Source organism: Rhinoraja longicauda, chromosome 19 (assembly GCF_053455715.1).
Source record: "Rhinoraja longicauda isolate Sanriku21f chromosome 19, sRhiLon1.1, whole genome shotgun sequence".
Classification (NCBI taxonomy): domain Eukaryota; kingdom Metazoa; phylum Chordata; class Chondrichthyes; order Rajiformes; family Arhynchobatidae; genus Rhinoraja; species Rhinoraja longicauda.
Window position 1 is genome coordinate 9376320 of NC_135971.1, and position 17067 is coordinate 9393386.

Consider the following 17067-nt stretch of genomic DNA (forward strand, 5'->3'; position numbering starts at 1 on the left):
TCCAATTACATTTGAAGTCCCAAATGTATACCCTCTTCTGGACTCTTAAATTTGGGTAGCAGATTAATGTACAGGGCACGGGCAAGGGGTGAAAAATTAAATGGTTCGACCAAGATACAGGCACTGACATTAACAATTTGACATTGACATTAACACATTGCATTTGCAATTCTTTGATGTCGATACAAAAGGAAGTGGTCACATAACGTAACAGGCGAGTCCATTTTGGTTTATCTCCCCATCCCCCATCCCCCCATTCCCCCCCCCCCCCCCCCCTTTGCCCATGCCTGCCTGTAAGTTAATGAAGGTGTGGAAAACTTCAAAAGGCAGGCTACTACAGAGGCAAGACCTGGGTGCTCAACGCCAATACAGTTTGGACTGGCAAATCTTCAGCGGCTCGGAGCTCTCCCCGTGGCCACTCAAGCAGGGGCTGAAGAAAGGGTAGAGTTTCTCGGTGAAAAGGTCGGTGAAGGTGTGGAGGTGGGACATGTTGTCCGCGTTGTAGAACGACACCTGGCCGCCCTCGTAGTCCAGGTACACCCCGATCTTCCTGGGCTTGGCGCCCGGGCGGAGGCGGGTGCGGGGCAGAGAGCCAGCTTTGTAATCGTTGCCGTTCCTGAGCCAGACGATCCAGTAGCCGGCCTGCGGGGCGGCGGTGATATCCCCTTTCCTGTTGACGGACTCCTTCACCACCCCGACGTCCCACTCCGTGCTCTCCCCCACCCCTATCTCCCAGTAGTGCCTTCCCGACACGAATCCTTCCGAGCCCAGAACACACAGAGAGGGATTGAACCTCTCTGGTGTGTCGGGTAGTTGCTGTTGCTTGTTGGCGTAGCACACGCTGGTCAGGTCGTCCGAGACGATTAGCCAAGAGTGCGCCGTCTTCGGGTTCAACTTCACGGAAGCCGGGACTGATGCAGAATGTGGGAGAGAGAGAGAGAGAGAGAGAGAGAGAGCAAAAAAAACACAACAGGGAATAAATATTGTAGTTACAATACTATACTTGTAGTTACCGGCCATTTTAATGGGGGTGTGCAGGACATGTTTTTTGCTTTTAACGCACCGAGTTAGGCTTGTATACACTGGAATTTAGAAGGATGAGGGGGGATCTTATTGAAACATATAAGATAATTAGGGGATTGGACACATTAGAGGCAGGAAACATGTTCCCAATGTTGGGGGAGTCCAGAACAAGGGGCCACAGTTTAAGAATAAGGGGTAGGCCATTTAGAACGGAGATGAGGAAGAACTTTTTCAGTCAGAGAGTGGTGAAGGTGTGGAATTCTCTGCCTCAGAAGGCAGTGGAGGCCAGTTCGTTGGATGCTTTCAAGAGAGAGCTGGATAGAGCTCTTAAGGATAGCGGAGTGAGGGGGTATGGGGAGAAGGCAGGAACGGGCGATTGAATGGCGATTGAGAGTGATCAGCCATGATCGCATTGAATGGCGGTGCTGGCTCGAAGGGCTGAATGGCCTACTCCTGCGTCTATTGTCTATTGTCTATTGAACGGTTGAAAGTTACGCACTGCAGTTGGTGGTGTGTCAGAAGGAACTGCAGATGCAGGTTTAAACCGAAGAGAGACACAAAATGTTGGAGTAACTCAGCGGGGCGGGCAGCATCTCTGGAGAGAAGGAAAGGGTGACGTTTCGGGTCGAGACCCTCCTTCCCTCGACGCGAAAAGTCAGCCATGATCACATTGAATGGCGGTGCTGGCTCGAAGGGCCGAATGGCCTTCTCCTGCACCTATTGTCTATTATTATCTAATAGACAATTGACAATTTTTAGATTTAGATTTGGAGATACAGCGCGGAAACAGGCCCTTCGGCCCACCGAGTCCGCGCCGCCCAGCGATCCCCCGCACATTACACATTAACACTATCCTACACACACTAGGGACAATTTTTTACATTTTACCCAGTCAATTAACCTACATACCTGCACGTCTTTGGAAATTAGGTGCAGGAGTAGGCCATTCGGCCCTTCACCGCCATTCAATATGATCATGGCTGCTCATCCAACTCAGTATCCCGTACCTGCCTTCTCTCCATACCCCCACAAGGGCCACATCTAACTCCCTCTTGAATATAGCCAATGTACTGGCCTCAACTACCTTCTGTGGCAGAGAATTCCACAGATTCACCACTCTCTGTGTGAAAAAAAACTTTCTCAGGACCTTCGGGCCGCTCTTACCCACGCCGGGCAACATGTCCCAGCTACACTAGTCCCACCTGCCTGCGTTTGGTCCATATCCCCCCAAACCTGTCCTTTCCATGTACATGTCCAACTGCTTCTTAAACGTTGGGATAGTCCCAGCCTCAACTACCTCCTCTGGCAGCTTGTTCCATACACCCACCACCTTTTGTGCGAAAACGTTACCCCTCAGATTCCTATTAAATCGTTTCCCCTTCGCCTTAATTCTCTGTCCTCTGGTCGCCGATACACCTACTCTGGGCAAGAGACTCTGTGCATCTACCCAATCTATTCCTCTCATCATTATATACGTCTCTAGAATACCGCACCTCATCCTCCTGCGCTCCAAGAAACAGAGTCCCAGCCTACTCAACCTCTGCCTATAGCTCTGACCCTCTAATCCTGGCAACATCCTCGTAAACCTTCTCTGCGCCCTATCAATCTTGACAACAACTTTTCAATACCACGGTGCCCAGAGCTGAACACAATACTCTAAATGCGGCCCAACCAACGCCCTTCACAACTGCAACATGACCTCCCAACTTCTATACTCAAGGGCGGCACGGTGGCGCAGCGGTAGAGTAGCGAATGCAGCGCCGGAGACTCAGGTTCGATCCTGACTACGGGAGCCGTCTGTACGGAGTTTGTACGTTCTCCCCGTGACCTGCGTGGGTTTTCTCCGAGATCTTCGGTTTCCTCCCACACTCAAAAGACGTACAGGTTTGTAGGTTAATTGGCTGGGCAAATGTAAAAATTGTCCCTAGTGTGTGTAGGATAGTGTTAATGTGCGGGGATCGTTGGGCGGCGCGGACCCGGTGGGCTGAAGGGCCTGTTTCTGTGCTGTATCTCTAAATCTAAAAATCTACTCTGACTGACGAAGGCCAATGTGCCAAAAGCCTTTTTGACCACCCGATCTACCTTCAGTGACCTATGCACCTGCGCTCCTAGATCCGTCTGTTCTACCACACTACCCAGAGCCCTACTATTCACTGTATAGGTCCTGCCCATGTTAATCTTCTGAAAATGCAACAGCTCACATTTTTCTGCATTAAATTCCATCAACCATTCCTGAGCCCAGCTGGCCATTTGATCAAGATCCCGCTGCAATATTTCTCAACCATCTTCACTGTCTGCAAAACCACCCACTTTCGTATCATCTGCAAGCTTGCTAGTCAGACGTAAAGCCCACCGTTTGACCTGTTTTTACAAAATGTTAAATGGTCAGCTCGACATAGATTACCACATCTACACCAAACCCAAACCTATCAGGTGTAGACGAGGGCATTCCATTCAATTTGAGATACCAGCTATCAAGACAGATGTGTATTGCAATTCATTCATCCCTCGCACAATTAAAGCATGGAATATGTGGATAAATGTGAGGTTATCCACTTTGGCGGCAAGAACAGGAAAGCAGAGTATTACCTGAATGGTGACCGATTGGGAGAAGGGGAGATGCAACGCGACCTGGGTGTCATGGTGCACCAGTCATTGAAAGCAAGCGTGCAGGTGCAGCAGGCAGTGAAGAAAGCGAATGGTATGTTGGCATTCATAGCAAGAGGATTTGAGTTTAGGACCAGGGAGGGTCTGCTGCAGTTATACAGGGCCTTGGTGAGACCGCACCTGGAGTATTGTGTGCAGTTTTGGTCTCCTAACCTGAGGAAAGACGTTCTTGCCTTAGAGGGAATACAGAGAAGGTTCACCAGATTGATCCCTGGGATGGCGGGACTTACATATGAGGAAAGACTGGATAGACTGGGCTTGTACTCGCTGGAATTTAGAAGACTGAGGGGGGATCTTATAGAAACATATAAAATTCTTAAGGGGTTGGAGATGCTAGATGCGGGAAGATTGTTCCCGATGTTGGGGGAGTCCAGAACCAGGGGTCACAGCTTAAGGATAAGGGGGAAGTCTTTTAGGAACGAGATGAGAAAACATTTCTTCACACAGAGAGTGGTGAGTCTGTGGAATTCTCTGCCACAGAAGGTAGTTGAGGCCAGTTCATTGGCTATATTTAAGAGGGAGTTAGATGTGGCCCTTTTTGCTAAAGAGATCAGGGGGTATGGAGAGAAGGCAGGTACAGGCTACTCCTGCACCTATTTTCTATGTTTCTATGTTTCTAATAGTCTTCACCCTACTATAGTTACTCAACCAGACACAACTACATTGAAGGCAGCTCTTCTCCAAGAAGCCCTTCTTGCTAAAGTCCATACCCCGCCACCTCCAGTTTAAGTTCCATTTGGAATATTTTGGAGGACCAAGAACCAAGTCTTGCTGTGCATCTTCTCAATGGACAATAGACAATAGGTGCAGGAATAGGCCATTCGGCCCCTCGAGTCAGCACCGCCATTCAATGTGACCATGGCTGATCATTCTCAATCAGTACCCCGTTCCTGCCTTCTCCCCATACCCCCTGACTCCGCTATCCTTAAGAGCTCTATCTAGCTCTCTCTTGAATGCATTCAGAGAATTGGCCTCCACTGCCTTCTGAGGCAGAGAATTCCACAGATTCACAACTCTCTATCTAGCTCTCTCTTGAATGCTTTCAGAGAATTGGCCTCCACTGCCTTCTGAGGCAGAGAATTCCACAGATCACACCCAAACCATTGACATAGACGACAAACAGTAACGGGCCCAGCACCGGACCCCGAGGCACACCACTGGGTTACTGGTCAAATGGAGAAGGCAGGAACGGGGTACTGATTGAGATTGATCAGCCATGATCACATTGAATGGCGGTGCTGGCTCGAGGGGCCGAATGGCCTACTCCTGCACCTATTGTCACATGGAATCCACCCCCTGCTTCCTAAAAACCTCCTCCTTCCAGTGAATTATTGATATTACCTGCCGTTTTAGTTTATTACGCCCCAACTGTTGGCAGCAAATCGTTAATACTGATTTTTTTAAAACAAGACTTTTCGTTATCACCGCCGGACAATTCAATGGTAACAATTTTCTTCTTCGCTATCCAACCCAAGAACACAGATCACTGACTGTCTCTCAACACAACTTGCTTCGTCTGCATTTGCTTCGTAACTGTTACATTTTAACCAGCTGTAACATCCTATATGTACATAAAACTGATTTAAAGAGCACGTAACAATGTATTTGAAAGTGCGGTGAGCGCGATTTGAAAGTACACGCTGTTCTAAAATAATGGATGATTAAAAAACAAACACCCATTCTTATGTGTGGGGTCTTTTCAATAAGCAATACCAAATCCGTCTTAAGACAGGCACAAAATGCTGGAGTAACTCAGCGGGTCAGGCATCATCTGTGGAGAACATGGATAGGTGACGTTTCACAGAGTGCTGGAGTAACTCAGCGGGTCAGGCAGCATCTGTGGAGAACATGGATAGGTAACGTTTCGCAGAGTGCTGGAGTAACTCAGCGGGTCAGGCAGCATCTGTGGAGAACATGGATAGGTGATATTTCACAGAGTGCCGGAGTAACTCAGCGGGTCAGGCAGCATCTCTGGAGAAAATGGATAGGTGACGTTTGGGGTCGGGGCCCTTCTTCAGACTGGGGTTAGGTATAACCCATCAGAATGGAGTTACTTGTGCAGGAAGGAACTGCAGATGCTGGTTAGAAGATAGACACAAAACGCTGGAGTAACTCGGCGGGCCAGACAGCATCTCTGGAGGCGGGTCTCGAGTCCGAAGAAGGGTCTCGACCCAAAATGTCACCTGTTCGGAAGGAATGGGTGATGTTTCCGGTCGAGACCCTTCTTTCTACTGACGGCCAGAGGAGAGGGAGGCATAGAGATACGGGAGGTTAAGGTGTGAAAAAAAGAGATCAAAGGGGACGCAGTTCAAGGAAATGCGGAATGGATCATTGTTAACGGAGGGGAAGGTGATTCTGAGGCACAAAATTAGTAAACATTTCAGGGACAGTTTCTTCCCAGCTGTTATCAGGCAACTGTATCGTCCACTCATCAGCCGGAGAAGTAGAAGTCTCCTCAACTTCAATGGAGATCTTTGAACTATGTTTTCGTTCTCACCTTCAACCCCATCAGCCAGTGTATCCAACAAATCATCTACCAACATTTCCGTCACCTACAACGGGATCCCACCACTGGCCATATCTTCCCATCCCCTCCCCTATCTGCGTTCTGCAGAGACCGTTCCCTCCGTAACTCACTGGTCCACTCGTCCCTTCCTCCCCAAACCACCCCATCCCCGGGCACTTTCCCCTGCAACCGCAGGAGATGCAACACCTGTCCCTTTACCTCCTCCCTCAACTCCATCCAAGGACCCAAACAGTCTTTCCAGGTGAGACAGAGGTTCACCTGCACCTCCTCCAACCTCATCTATTGTATCCGCTGCTCCAGATGTCAACTTATTTACATCGGCGAAACCAAATGCAGGCTCGGCGATCGCTTCGCTCAACACCTTCGCTCAGTCCACCTTAACCAACCTGATCTCCCGGTGGCTGAGCACTTCAACTCCCCCTCCGACTCCCAGTCTGACCTTTCTGTCATGGGCCTCCTCCAGTGCCAATAGTGAGGCCCAACGGAAATTGGAGGAACAGCACCTCATATTTCGCTTGGGCAGCTTGCAGCCCAGTGGTATGAACATTGACTTCTCCAACTTTAGATAATTCCTCTCTCCCTCTCTTCCCCTCCTCCTTCCCAGTTCTCCCTCTGTCTTCCTGTCTCCACCTATATCCTTCCTTTGTCCCGCCCTCTGATATCAGTCTGAAGAAGGGTCTCGACCCGAAACGTCACCCATTCATTCCTTCTCTCCTGAGATGCTGCCTGACCTGCTGAGTTACTCCAGCATTTTGTGAATAAATACCTTCGATTTGTACCAGCATCTGCAGTTATTTTCTTACACTCTTTGAACTATGTTTAATAGGTACTACGGACAGTATAGACGTGGTGGGCCAAAGGGCCTGTGCGTTGATTGCGTGGACACGGGTAAGAGAGAATACATAGTAGGTCTCTCACAAGGTGAGATGCTTTCGGCCATTTCCTTCCAGGCAGCGTACTGTAAAGGTCCTCGAAATATCCCCAGAGGTAGTCGATCGATCGCCAACAATAGTTGCCCAGGGTCCTCGCTGGCAAAAGACAGATGATGCATGTTACGTTCAGTGTGCGATCGCAATTAAAATGCCGCAGGCGGTGTGTGAACCGCGAGAGTCTCGGCGAACAGCGCCACGTACCTGATCTGCTCATCCGCTTGGTCCTGAAACGAGAAGAGAAAGAGTTAAGTTCAGGCTGGGAGGTTGATTGGGGGAGAAGGGAACCCTGCTGTGCAGATAGAAAACAGTGTTATAAAGCACGCCTCCAACTTCCACAGGAGCATCGGGGAGGCAAATCATCTCTCCCATTTCTCATCGCCTTGTCACCAGATTCCTAATACAACACACCTAAACTCGGCCCAAATAACTACCCTGCACACACATGCTAACTTCATAACTCACGCTGCCTCGGCAAGTCCAGCAACATAATAGACAATAGACAATAGGTGCAGGAGGAGGCCATTCGGCCCTTCGAGCCAGCACCGCCATTCAATGTGATCATGGCTGATCATTCTCAATCAGTACCCCGTTCCTGCCTTCTCCCCATACCCCCTGACTCCACTATCCTTAAGAGCTCTATCTAGCTCTCTCTTGAATGCATTCGGAGAACTGGCATCCACTGCCTTCTGAGGCAGAGAATTCCACAGATTAACAACTCTCTGACTGAAAAGGTTTTTCCTCATTTCAGTTCTAAATGGCCTACCCCTTATTCTTAAACTGTGGCCCCTTGTTCTGGACTCCCCCAACATTGGGAACATGTTTCCTGCCTCTAACGTGTCCAACCCCTTCATAATCTTATACGTTTCGATAAGATCTCCTCTCATCCATCTAAATTCCAGTGCATACAAGCCTAGTCGCTCCAGTCTTTCAACATATGATAGTCCCGCCATTCCGGGAATTAACCTCGTAAACCTACTGTACGCCCTCAATAGCAAGAATATCCTTCCTCAAATTTGGAGACCAAAACTGCACACAGTACTCCAGGTGCGGTCTCACTAGGGCCCTGTACAACTGCAGAAGGACCTCTTTGCTCCTATACTCAACTCCTCTTGTTATGAAGGCCAACATTCCATTGACTTTCTTCACTGCCTGCTGTACCTGCATGCTTCCTTTCAGTGACTGATGCACTAGGACACCCAGATCTCGTTGTACGTCCCCAGTTCCTAACTTGACACCATTCAGATAATACTCTGCCTTCCTATTCTTACCACCAAAGTGGATAACCTCACTTATCCACATTAAACTGCATCTGCCATGCATCCACCCACTCACACAACCTGTCCAAGTCACCCTGCAACCACATGGCATCTTCCTCACAGTTCACACTACCACCCAGCTTTGTATCATCTGCAAATTTGCTAATGTATCATCTGCAAATTTGCTAATGTATCAAGGACAAGTCGCACCCTGGCCAGTCCCTCTTCTCCCCTCTCCCATCAGGCAAAAGGTACACCTTTTGTGAGAAAACGCACACCTCCAGATTCAGTCTGAAGAAGGGTCTCGACCCAAAACGCCACCCATTCCCTCCCTCCTAGATGCTGCCTGACCTGCTGAGCTACTCCAGCTTTTTGTGATACCTCCAGATTCCGGGACAGCTTCTTCCCAGCCGCCTAACCCTAACACTAACCCTAACCCTAACTTCACTCACTTTCAAGAAGGCGATGATGTCTTCCTGGTCCAACTGCGTCTGCGACCGTGACAGCTTCTGCTGAATGGTGATTAGATTCTCCTGGATGTCCTTGAGGTTTTTCTCCAGCCTTTCCGAGATCTTCTCAGCGTTTTCCTTCAGCTCTCCGATCAGCCGCTTCTCCATCTTCATGAGGACCTGGTGCATTTTGGTAAATTCGGACGTGACGAAGGTCTGAAGTTGACTCGTCTGGTCCTGAAGGGCAGTAGAGATTAGCCAAGCTTGGAGGGGGTGGGGGGCGAGAGAAGTGGGGGGCGAGAGAGGTGGGGGGCGAGAGAGGTGGGGGGCGAGAGAGGTGGGGGCGAGAGAGGTGGGGGCGAGAGAGGTGGGGGGAGGGCGAGGTGGGGGGGGGGCGAGGTGGGGGGGGGGCGAGGTGGGGGGGGGGCGAGGTGGAGGAGGTGGGGGGAGAGGGGGAGGGGTAGACGGCGCTGCAATAAACAACTAACGGACGTGACAGAGGGGACAGGGAGTTCTTACCCCGACATCCGGAACCTGTTTTTGCGTCATTTTCGCTTCGAGGAGAGCGGACTTTGCCTTGAGAATGTCCGATAAGGATTTCAACTTGTCCTGAAATTGAAACAGTTTCACGCTGTTACAGTGCTTGCTCGCCATAATCAAATGGAATTTCTCCGGCCAGATAGCAGAGACAGAGTGAGAAGGAGCAGAGGGAAGTCGACACCCTTTGGACACTGGCCGAGAATTCCGTGGGATTAGTTGGATTCCCTCTTTTGGAGCCTGCCCCAACATTGCTCCTCATTTGATTGTTGACACATGGACCCCACACACCGTGAAATGGTAGAGTGGGTGTGGAGAGGATGTGTCCGCTAGTGGGCGAGTCAAGGACCAAAGGCCACATCATCAGTATAAAAGGAAGTCCCTTTGGAAAGGATGTCAAGTCAAGTCAAGTCAAGTCAATTTTATTTGTATAGCACATTTAAAAACAACCCACGTTGACCAAAGTGCTGTACATCTGATTAGGTTCCAATGGGAAAAAAATGAAACATACAGTAGCACGCAAACAGTTCACAGCGCCTCGTCAATGAGCCTCAAACGCTAGGGAGTAGAAATAGGTTTTGAGTTATAGGTTTTGAGTTATAGGTTTGAGAAATAACTGCAGATGCTGGTTTAAATCGAAGGTAGACACACAGTGCTGGAGTAACTCAGCGGGACAGGCAGCATCTCTGGAGAGAAGGAATGGGCGACGTTTCGGTCCTTCCTTTAGAAAGGAGATGGGGAGGAATTTGAAGAAAGTCAGAGGGTATTGAATCTGTGGAATTCGTTGCCACGGAAGGCTGTGGATGCCGCGTCATTGGGTATTACATAGAAACATAGAAAATAGGTGCAGGAGTAGTCCATTCGGCCCTTCGAGCCAGCAAATCACAATCACGATGAAACTTTATTAGCCAAGTATGTTTTGCAACATACGAGGAACTTCATTTGCCATACAGTCATAATGTGGAAAAATAACAGGGCACACAAAATATATTTTAACATGAACATCCACCACACTGACTCATCCACATTCCTCACTGTGATGGAAGGTGAAAAACAGTTCAATCTCTCCCTTCTTTGTCCTCCAGCGGTCGGGGGCTCTAATCTTCCGTTGACGGGATGATCTTGACTCCCGTACCTCGTACCTGCATTCTCCCCATATCCCTCGATTCCATTAGCCCCAAGAGCTATTTCTAACTGTCCCCTGAATGCGTGTTGCCGAGGTGGATATTGATAGGTTCTTGATTGCGAAGGGTGTCAGGGGTTATGGAGCGAAAGGCAGGAGAATGGGGTTGAGAGGAGGTTGAAGATAGACCTGCCACGATTGAATGGCGGATGGGCCGAATGACCTTGATGGGCCGAATGGCCTAATTCTGCCCCTGTAACTTATTAGCACGAATTTATGGAATTCTGAAAAGGGAATACGGTTGCATAAGGTCTACCCTCAGCCTCCGACCGATAAGAGGAAACATCACAAGAGTAAACATCGAAAAATCTGCCTTCCCCAAATAATGATTGTAGATATTTGCCCTCTCCTACCCACACGTTGCCCAAATAATCTCAATTCAAACAACAACAACAAAAAAACAGACATGTTTTCCGTTGAAAGGACTTGGAGAGGGTGCAGAAGTATATATTTTTTTTTAACCAGAATACTGTCTGGATTCCGGATTATTCTATACAAAGAGATGTTGGATGAACTTGGATTATTTTCTCTGGAACATCGGAGGTTGAGGGGAGACCTGATAGAAGTATCGAAAATTATAAGGGGCAGAGATAGAGTCGACCGAAGACTCTATCTACCCCCCCCCCCCCCCCACCCTTCCCGGGGTTTAAATGTTAAAAACTAGAGCGCATCGCTTTAAGGTAAAGGAAATCACAAGGTGTAAAGAAAATGTTATTTGACGCACAGGGTGGTGGAAGCCTGGAACTAACTCTGTGCCAGAGGTGGTGATGAAGGCAGATGCAATAGTGGCGTTTAAGAGGTTTTTACAGAGATGCACGGATGTACAGGGAATGCAGGGATACGTATCGCGTACAGGCAGAAGAAATTAGATTGATTTTGGCATGTTCGGCACGGACATTGTGGTTTGGAAAGGCCCATATCTGCGTTGTATTTTCTACGTGAAGTGGGCATTTTTCCCCCTCTGTGTGTTCTATCTGGCACCGTCTCGCAACGGATGCTGTCCGTACGGAGTTTCCGCGCTCTCCTTGTGACCGCGTGGGTTTTCTCCAGGCGCCAAGGTTTCCCTCCCACATCCCAAAGACTTTGTAGGTTATATAAGAAAATAACTGCAGATGCTGGTACAAATCGATTTATTCACAAAATGCTGGAGTAACTCAGCAGGTCAGACAGCATCTCTGGAGAGAAGGAATGGGTGACGTTTCGGGTCGAGACCCTTCTTCAGGTTAATCGGCCTCTGTAAACCGTAGGATGGAGCTGGTGTCGGGCGGTCGTTGGCCGGCGCTGAACCTAAAGTCCGAAGAAGGGTCCCGACCCGAAACGTCACCTGTCCATATTCGCCAGTGATGAGTCCCACTGTTACTCCGGCATTTTGCGTCAATCTCAGTTTCTCCGCCTTGCGCTGCGGGAGGCTCGGCCCCGGTTTCGTTTTGTTCAGAGATTTGGCGTGGAAACAGTCCATTCGGCCCACTGAGTGCGTACTACTCGTTCCAGTGACCTCCCCCCCCCCTGCACTAATTCCACGTCCTACTCAATAGGGGCAATTTACAGAGGCAAATTGATCTACAAACATGTGTAGGAAGGAACTGCAGATGCCGGTTTACACCGAAGATAGACACAAAATGCCGGAGTCGGTTCTGAAGAAGGACCTCGACCCGAAACGTTACCTACCTGTTCCTTTTCTCCAGAGATGGCTGCCTGGCCCGCTGAGTTACTGCAGCATTTCGCCTCTGACCTACAAACGTGCGCGCCTTTGGACTGTGGCAGGAAACCGGGGCACCCGGAGAAATCCTACACCGGGCCACAGTGAGAACGGTCAAACTCCGCAAAGTTTGACAAACCCGTTGTGAGAATAGAAACAATAGACAATAGGTGCAGGAGTAGGCCTTTCGGCCCTTCGAGCCAGCACCATCATTCAATGTGATCATGGCAGATCATTCTCAATCAGTACCCTGTTCCTGCCTTCTCCCCATAACCCCTGACTCCGCTATCCTTAAGAGCTCTATCTAGCTCTCTCTTGAATGCATTCAGAGAATTGGCCTCCACTGCCTTCTGAGGCAGAGAATTCCACAGATTCACAACTCTCTGACTGAAAAAGTTTTTCCTCATCTCAGTTCTAAATGGCCTACCCCTTATTCTTAAACTGTGGCCCCTTGTTCTGGACTCCCCCAACATTGGGAACATGTTTCCTGCCTCTAACATGTCCAACCCCTTAATAATCTTATACGTTTCGATAAGATCTTAATAATCTTATACGTTTCGATAAGATCTTAATAATCTTATACGTTTCGATAAGATCTTAATAATCTTATACGTTTCGATAAGATCTTAATAATCTTATACGTTTCGATAAGATCTTAATAATCTTATACGTTTCGATAAGATCTTAATAATCTTTACTCGTTTCGAACCGAGTCCTTTGGCGCTGTGAGGCAGCAACTCTACCGCTGCGCCACTGTGCCGGTCCATAGAAACATAGAAAATAGGTGCAGGAGTAGGCCATTCGGCTCTTCGAGCCTGCACCGCCATTCAATATGATCATGGCTGATCATCCAACTCAGTATCCCGTATCTGCCTTCTCTCCGTACCCCCTGATCCCTTTAGCCACAAGGGCCACATCTAACTCCCTCTTAAATATAGCCAATGAACTGGCCTCAACTACCTTCTGTGGCAGAGAATTCCACAGATTCACCACTCCCTGTGTGAAAAAAAACGTTCTCATCTCGGTCCTAAAAGACTTCCCCCTTATCCTTAAACTGTGACCCCTTGTTCTGGGCTTCCCCAACACCGGGAACAATCTTCCTGCATCTAGCCTGTCCAACCCCTTAAGAAATTTGTAAGTTTCTATAAGATCCCCCCTCAATCTTCTAAATTCCAGCGAGTACAAGCCGAGTCTATCCAGCCTTTCTTCATATGAAAGTCCTGCCATCCCAGGAATCAATCTGGTGAACCTTCTCTGTGCTCCCTCTATGGCAAGAATGTCTTTCCTCAGATTAGGAATTCCTGTTGTTATTAAGTCACTGGGCCCTGTGTATGAAGCGCGGGTGGGGTGGGGGTGAGGATGGGGGTGTGGGGGGGCTGGGGATGTGGGGGCGGCAGTCGCCTTGTTACCTTGTATATCTCCACCGCTTCACTGATAAGCATGAAGTTGTGCGACCGGTGCCCCTGCCCGTCTCTGCCCTCCAGGCACATCACGCAGATCAGCTCCCTGTCCGTCTCGCAGAACAGCTTGAGTTCTTCGCCGTGCTCGCCGCAGTGGAGCGGCACCGGCTGCCCGTCCTCGGGGTTGCACAGGGGCTCAGGCCTCTCCGCCCGGCGCCGGCTCTCGGCCTCGGGGTGCAGGAGGTTGCGCGCCTTCTGCGCCAGGTTGGCGAGCGCCCGGTTGGACCGCAGGCTCCTGTCGGAGAAGACTTTGCGGCACTCCGGGCACGACACGGTCTCGCCTCCCTCCCAGTAGCGCATGATGCACCCCTGGCAGAAGTTGTGGCCGCACTCCAAGATCACCGGCTCGCTGAACAGGTCCAGGCAAATGGGGCAGTTCAGGTACTCGGCCAGACCCTCGGCGTGCTGTTTGGAAGCCATCGCGGACACGCAGCGGTGATGTGACCTTCCCCGTCCGGGCGCGCCGTCCGCACTAGAAGCGCCCAAGGCATTTGCTCCAACGCGAGATACGCCCGCCCCAATATCCAGCGGAAACGTAGTCCCACACCGCGGGCAACGAGCCGAGCTATTGGCCAAAGCCAACAATAGACAATGGACAATAGGTGCAGGAGGAGGCCATTCGGCCCTTCGAGCCAGAACCGCCATTCAATGTCACCCATTCCTTCTCTCCCGAGATGCTGCCTGACCTGCTGAGTTACTCCAGCATTTTGTGAATAAATCGATTTGTACCAGCATCTGCAGTTATTTTAACATATAACATATAACATATAACAACCACAGCATGGAAACAGGCCTGTTCGGCCCTACCAGTCCACGCCGACCACTTTCTCTGACCTATTCTCATCTACCTGCACTCAGACCATAACCCTCTAATCCCCTCTTATCCATATACCTATCCAATTTACTCTTAAATAATAAAATCGAGCCAGCCTCCACCACTTCCACCGGAAGCCCATTCCATACAGCCACAACCCTCTGAGTAAAGATGTTCCCCCTCATGTTACCCCTAAACCTTTGTCCCTCAATTCTGAAGCTATGTCCCCTTGTTGGAATCTTCCCCACTCTCAAAGGAAAAGCCTACCCACGTCAACTCTGTCCGTACCTCTCAAAATTTTAAAAACCTCTATCAAGTCCCCCCTCAACCTTCTACGCTCCAAAGAATAAAGACCCAACCTGTTCAACCTCTCTCTGTAGCCCAAGTGCCGAAACCCAGGCAACATTCTAGTAAATCTCCTCTGTACCCTCTCCATTCTGTCGACATCCTTCCTATAATTTGGCGACCAGAACTGCACACCATACTCCAGATTCGGCCTCACCAATGCCCTGTACAATTTCAACATTACATCCCAACTTCTATACTCGATGCTCTGATTTATAAAGGCAAGCATACCAAACGCCTTCTTCACCACCCTATCCACATGAGATTCCACCTTCAGGGAACAATGCACAGTTATTCCCAGATCCCTCTGTTCCACTGCATTCCTCAATTCCCTACCATTTACCCTGTACGTCCTATTTTGATTTGTCCTACCAAAATGCAGCACCTCACACTTATCAGAACTAAACTCCATCTGCCATCTTTCAGCCCACCCTTCCAAAAGGCCCAAGTCTCTCTGTAGACTTTGAAAATCTACTTCATTATTAACTACACCACCTATCTTAGTATCATCTGCATATTTACTAATCCAATTTGCCACACCATCATCCAGATCATTAATGTAAATGACAAACAACAGTGGACCCAACACAGATCCTTGGGGCACTCCACTAGACACTGGCCTCCAACCTGACATACAATTTTCTTATACATTCTCAATCAGTACCCCGTTCCTGGAGTTCCTGGACTCCCCCAACATTGGGAACATGTTTCCTGCCTCCTGCCTTCTCCCCATAATGCCTGGCACCCGTACTAATCAAGAATTTTTATTGCTTATTTTTATTGGTCTTGGACAGCGTAGGGTTACTAGGTTAATTCCCGAATTGCGGGACTGTCATATGTCGAAAGACTGGAGCGACTAGGCTTGTATACACTGGAATTTAGAAGGATGAGAGGAGATCTTATCGAAACGTATAAGATTATTAAGGGGTTGGACACGTTAGAGGCAGGAAAAAATGTTCCCAATGTTGGGGGAGTCCAGAACAAGGGGCCACAGTTTAAGAATAAGGGGTCGGCCATTTAGAACTGTGATGGGGAAAAACATTTTCAGTCAGAGAGTTGTGAATCTGTGGAATTCTCTGCCTCAGAAGGCAGGGAGGCCAATTCTCTGAATGCATTCAAGAGAGAGCTAGATAGAGCTCTTAAGGATAGCGGAGTCAGAGGGTACGGAGAGAAGGTAGGAACGGGGTACTGATTGAGAATGATCAGCCATAATCACATTGAATGGCGATGCTGGGTCGAAGGGCCGAATGACCTCCTCCTGCACCTATTGTCTATTGTCTTTCATTTCACTGCACATTTATGTGTATGTGACAAATAAATTGACTGTTGACTATTGAATCTATCAATCTCTGCCTTAATAATATCCATGGACTTGACCTCCACAGCCTTCTGTGGCAATGAATTCCACAGAGTCACCACTCTGACTGAAGAAATTCCCCCTCGTCTCCTTTCAAAGGTACGTCCTATTAGAACATAGAAACACAGAAAATAGGTGCAGGAGGAGACCATTCGGCCCCGAGCCAGCACCGCCATTCAATATGATCATGGCTGATCATCCAAAATCAATACCCCGTTCTAACTCTCTCTTGAGCACATCCAGTGAATTGGCCTCCAGATTCAAAACTCTCTGGGTGAAAAAGTTTTTCCTCATCTCAGTCCTAAATGGCCTACCCCTTATTCTTAAACTGTGACCCCTGGTTCTGGACTCTTCCAATATCGGGAATTTTTTTTCCTGCATCGACCCTGTCCAATCCTCTAAGGATTATTCTGAGGCCTCTGGTCCTAGACTCTCCCGTGGCTCAGAAGTGTTTTGCAGTCACTTTAATTCGTCCAAATGCTTTTATGCTTCCGAGTAGCAGGAACCTTTAAATATTCGGAGGTATCACAAAATGCTGGAGTAACTCAGCGGGTCAGGCAGCATCTTAGGAGAGAGGGAATGGGTGACGTTTGGGGTCAAGACCTTTCTTCAGACTGAATATTCGGCATTAACTTCTGACGTGAGCTTGGTATGACCAGGAGGGGGGAGCTGATTGAGCAATAGCAGATACACAAAGTGCTGGAATATATAAATGTATATATGTATGTGTATGTATGTATGTATGTATGTATGTATGTATGTATGTATGTATGTATGTATGTATGTATGTATGTATGTATGTATATGTATGTATACAT

General features: G+C 48.8%; 1 protein-coding gene across 1 annotated transcript; it reads right to left on the bottom strand.

Annotated features, from left to right (window-relative positions):
- Window positions 1-357: 357 nt before the first annotated feature.
- Window positions 358-14153, bottom strand: LOC144603090 (zinc-binding protein A33-like). The gene is made up of 6 exons (XM_078416230.1): window positions 13683-14153; window positions 9374-9463; window positions 8858-9091; window positions 7351-7373; window positions 7136-7245; window positions 358-911 (listed from the first exon to the last, which is right to left on the bottom strand). Exons 1-6 carry the CDS (start codon window positions 14151-14153, stop codon window positions 358-360), a joined length of 1482 nt encoding a protein of 493 aa, XP_078272356.1.
- Between the last annotated feature and the right edge of the window lie 2914 nt (window positions 14154-17067).

Excerpts from the sequence above, each read along its gene's own strand:
- LOC144603090 (XM_078416230.1), bottom strand. The coding sequence starts at position 14,153 with ATGGCTTCCAAACAGCACGCCGAGGGTCTGGCCGAGTACCTGAACTGC. Across the intron at positions 9,464-13,682 it reads AAGCGGTGGAGATATACAAG|GACAAGTTGAAATCCTTATC; the intron begins GTAACAAGGCGA and ends TTTCAATTTCAG. Across the intron at positions 7,374-8,857 it reads ACATCATCGCCTTCTTGAAA|GACCAAGCGGATGAGCAGAT; the intron begins GTGAGTGAAGTT and ends TTCTCGTTTCAG.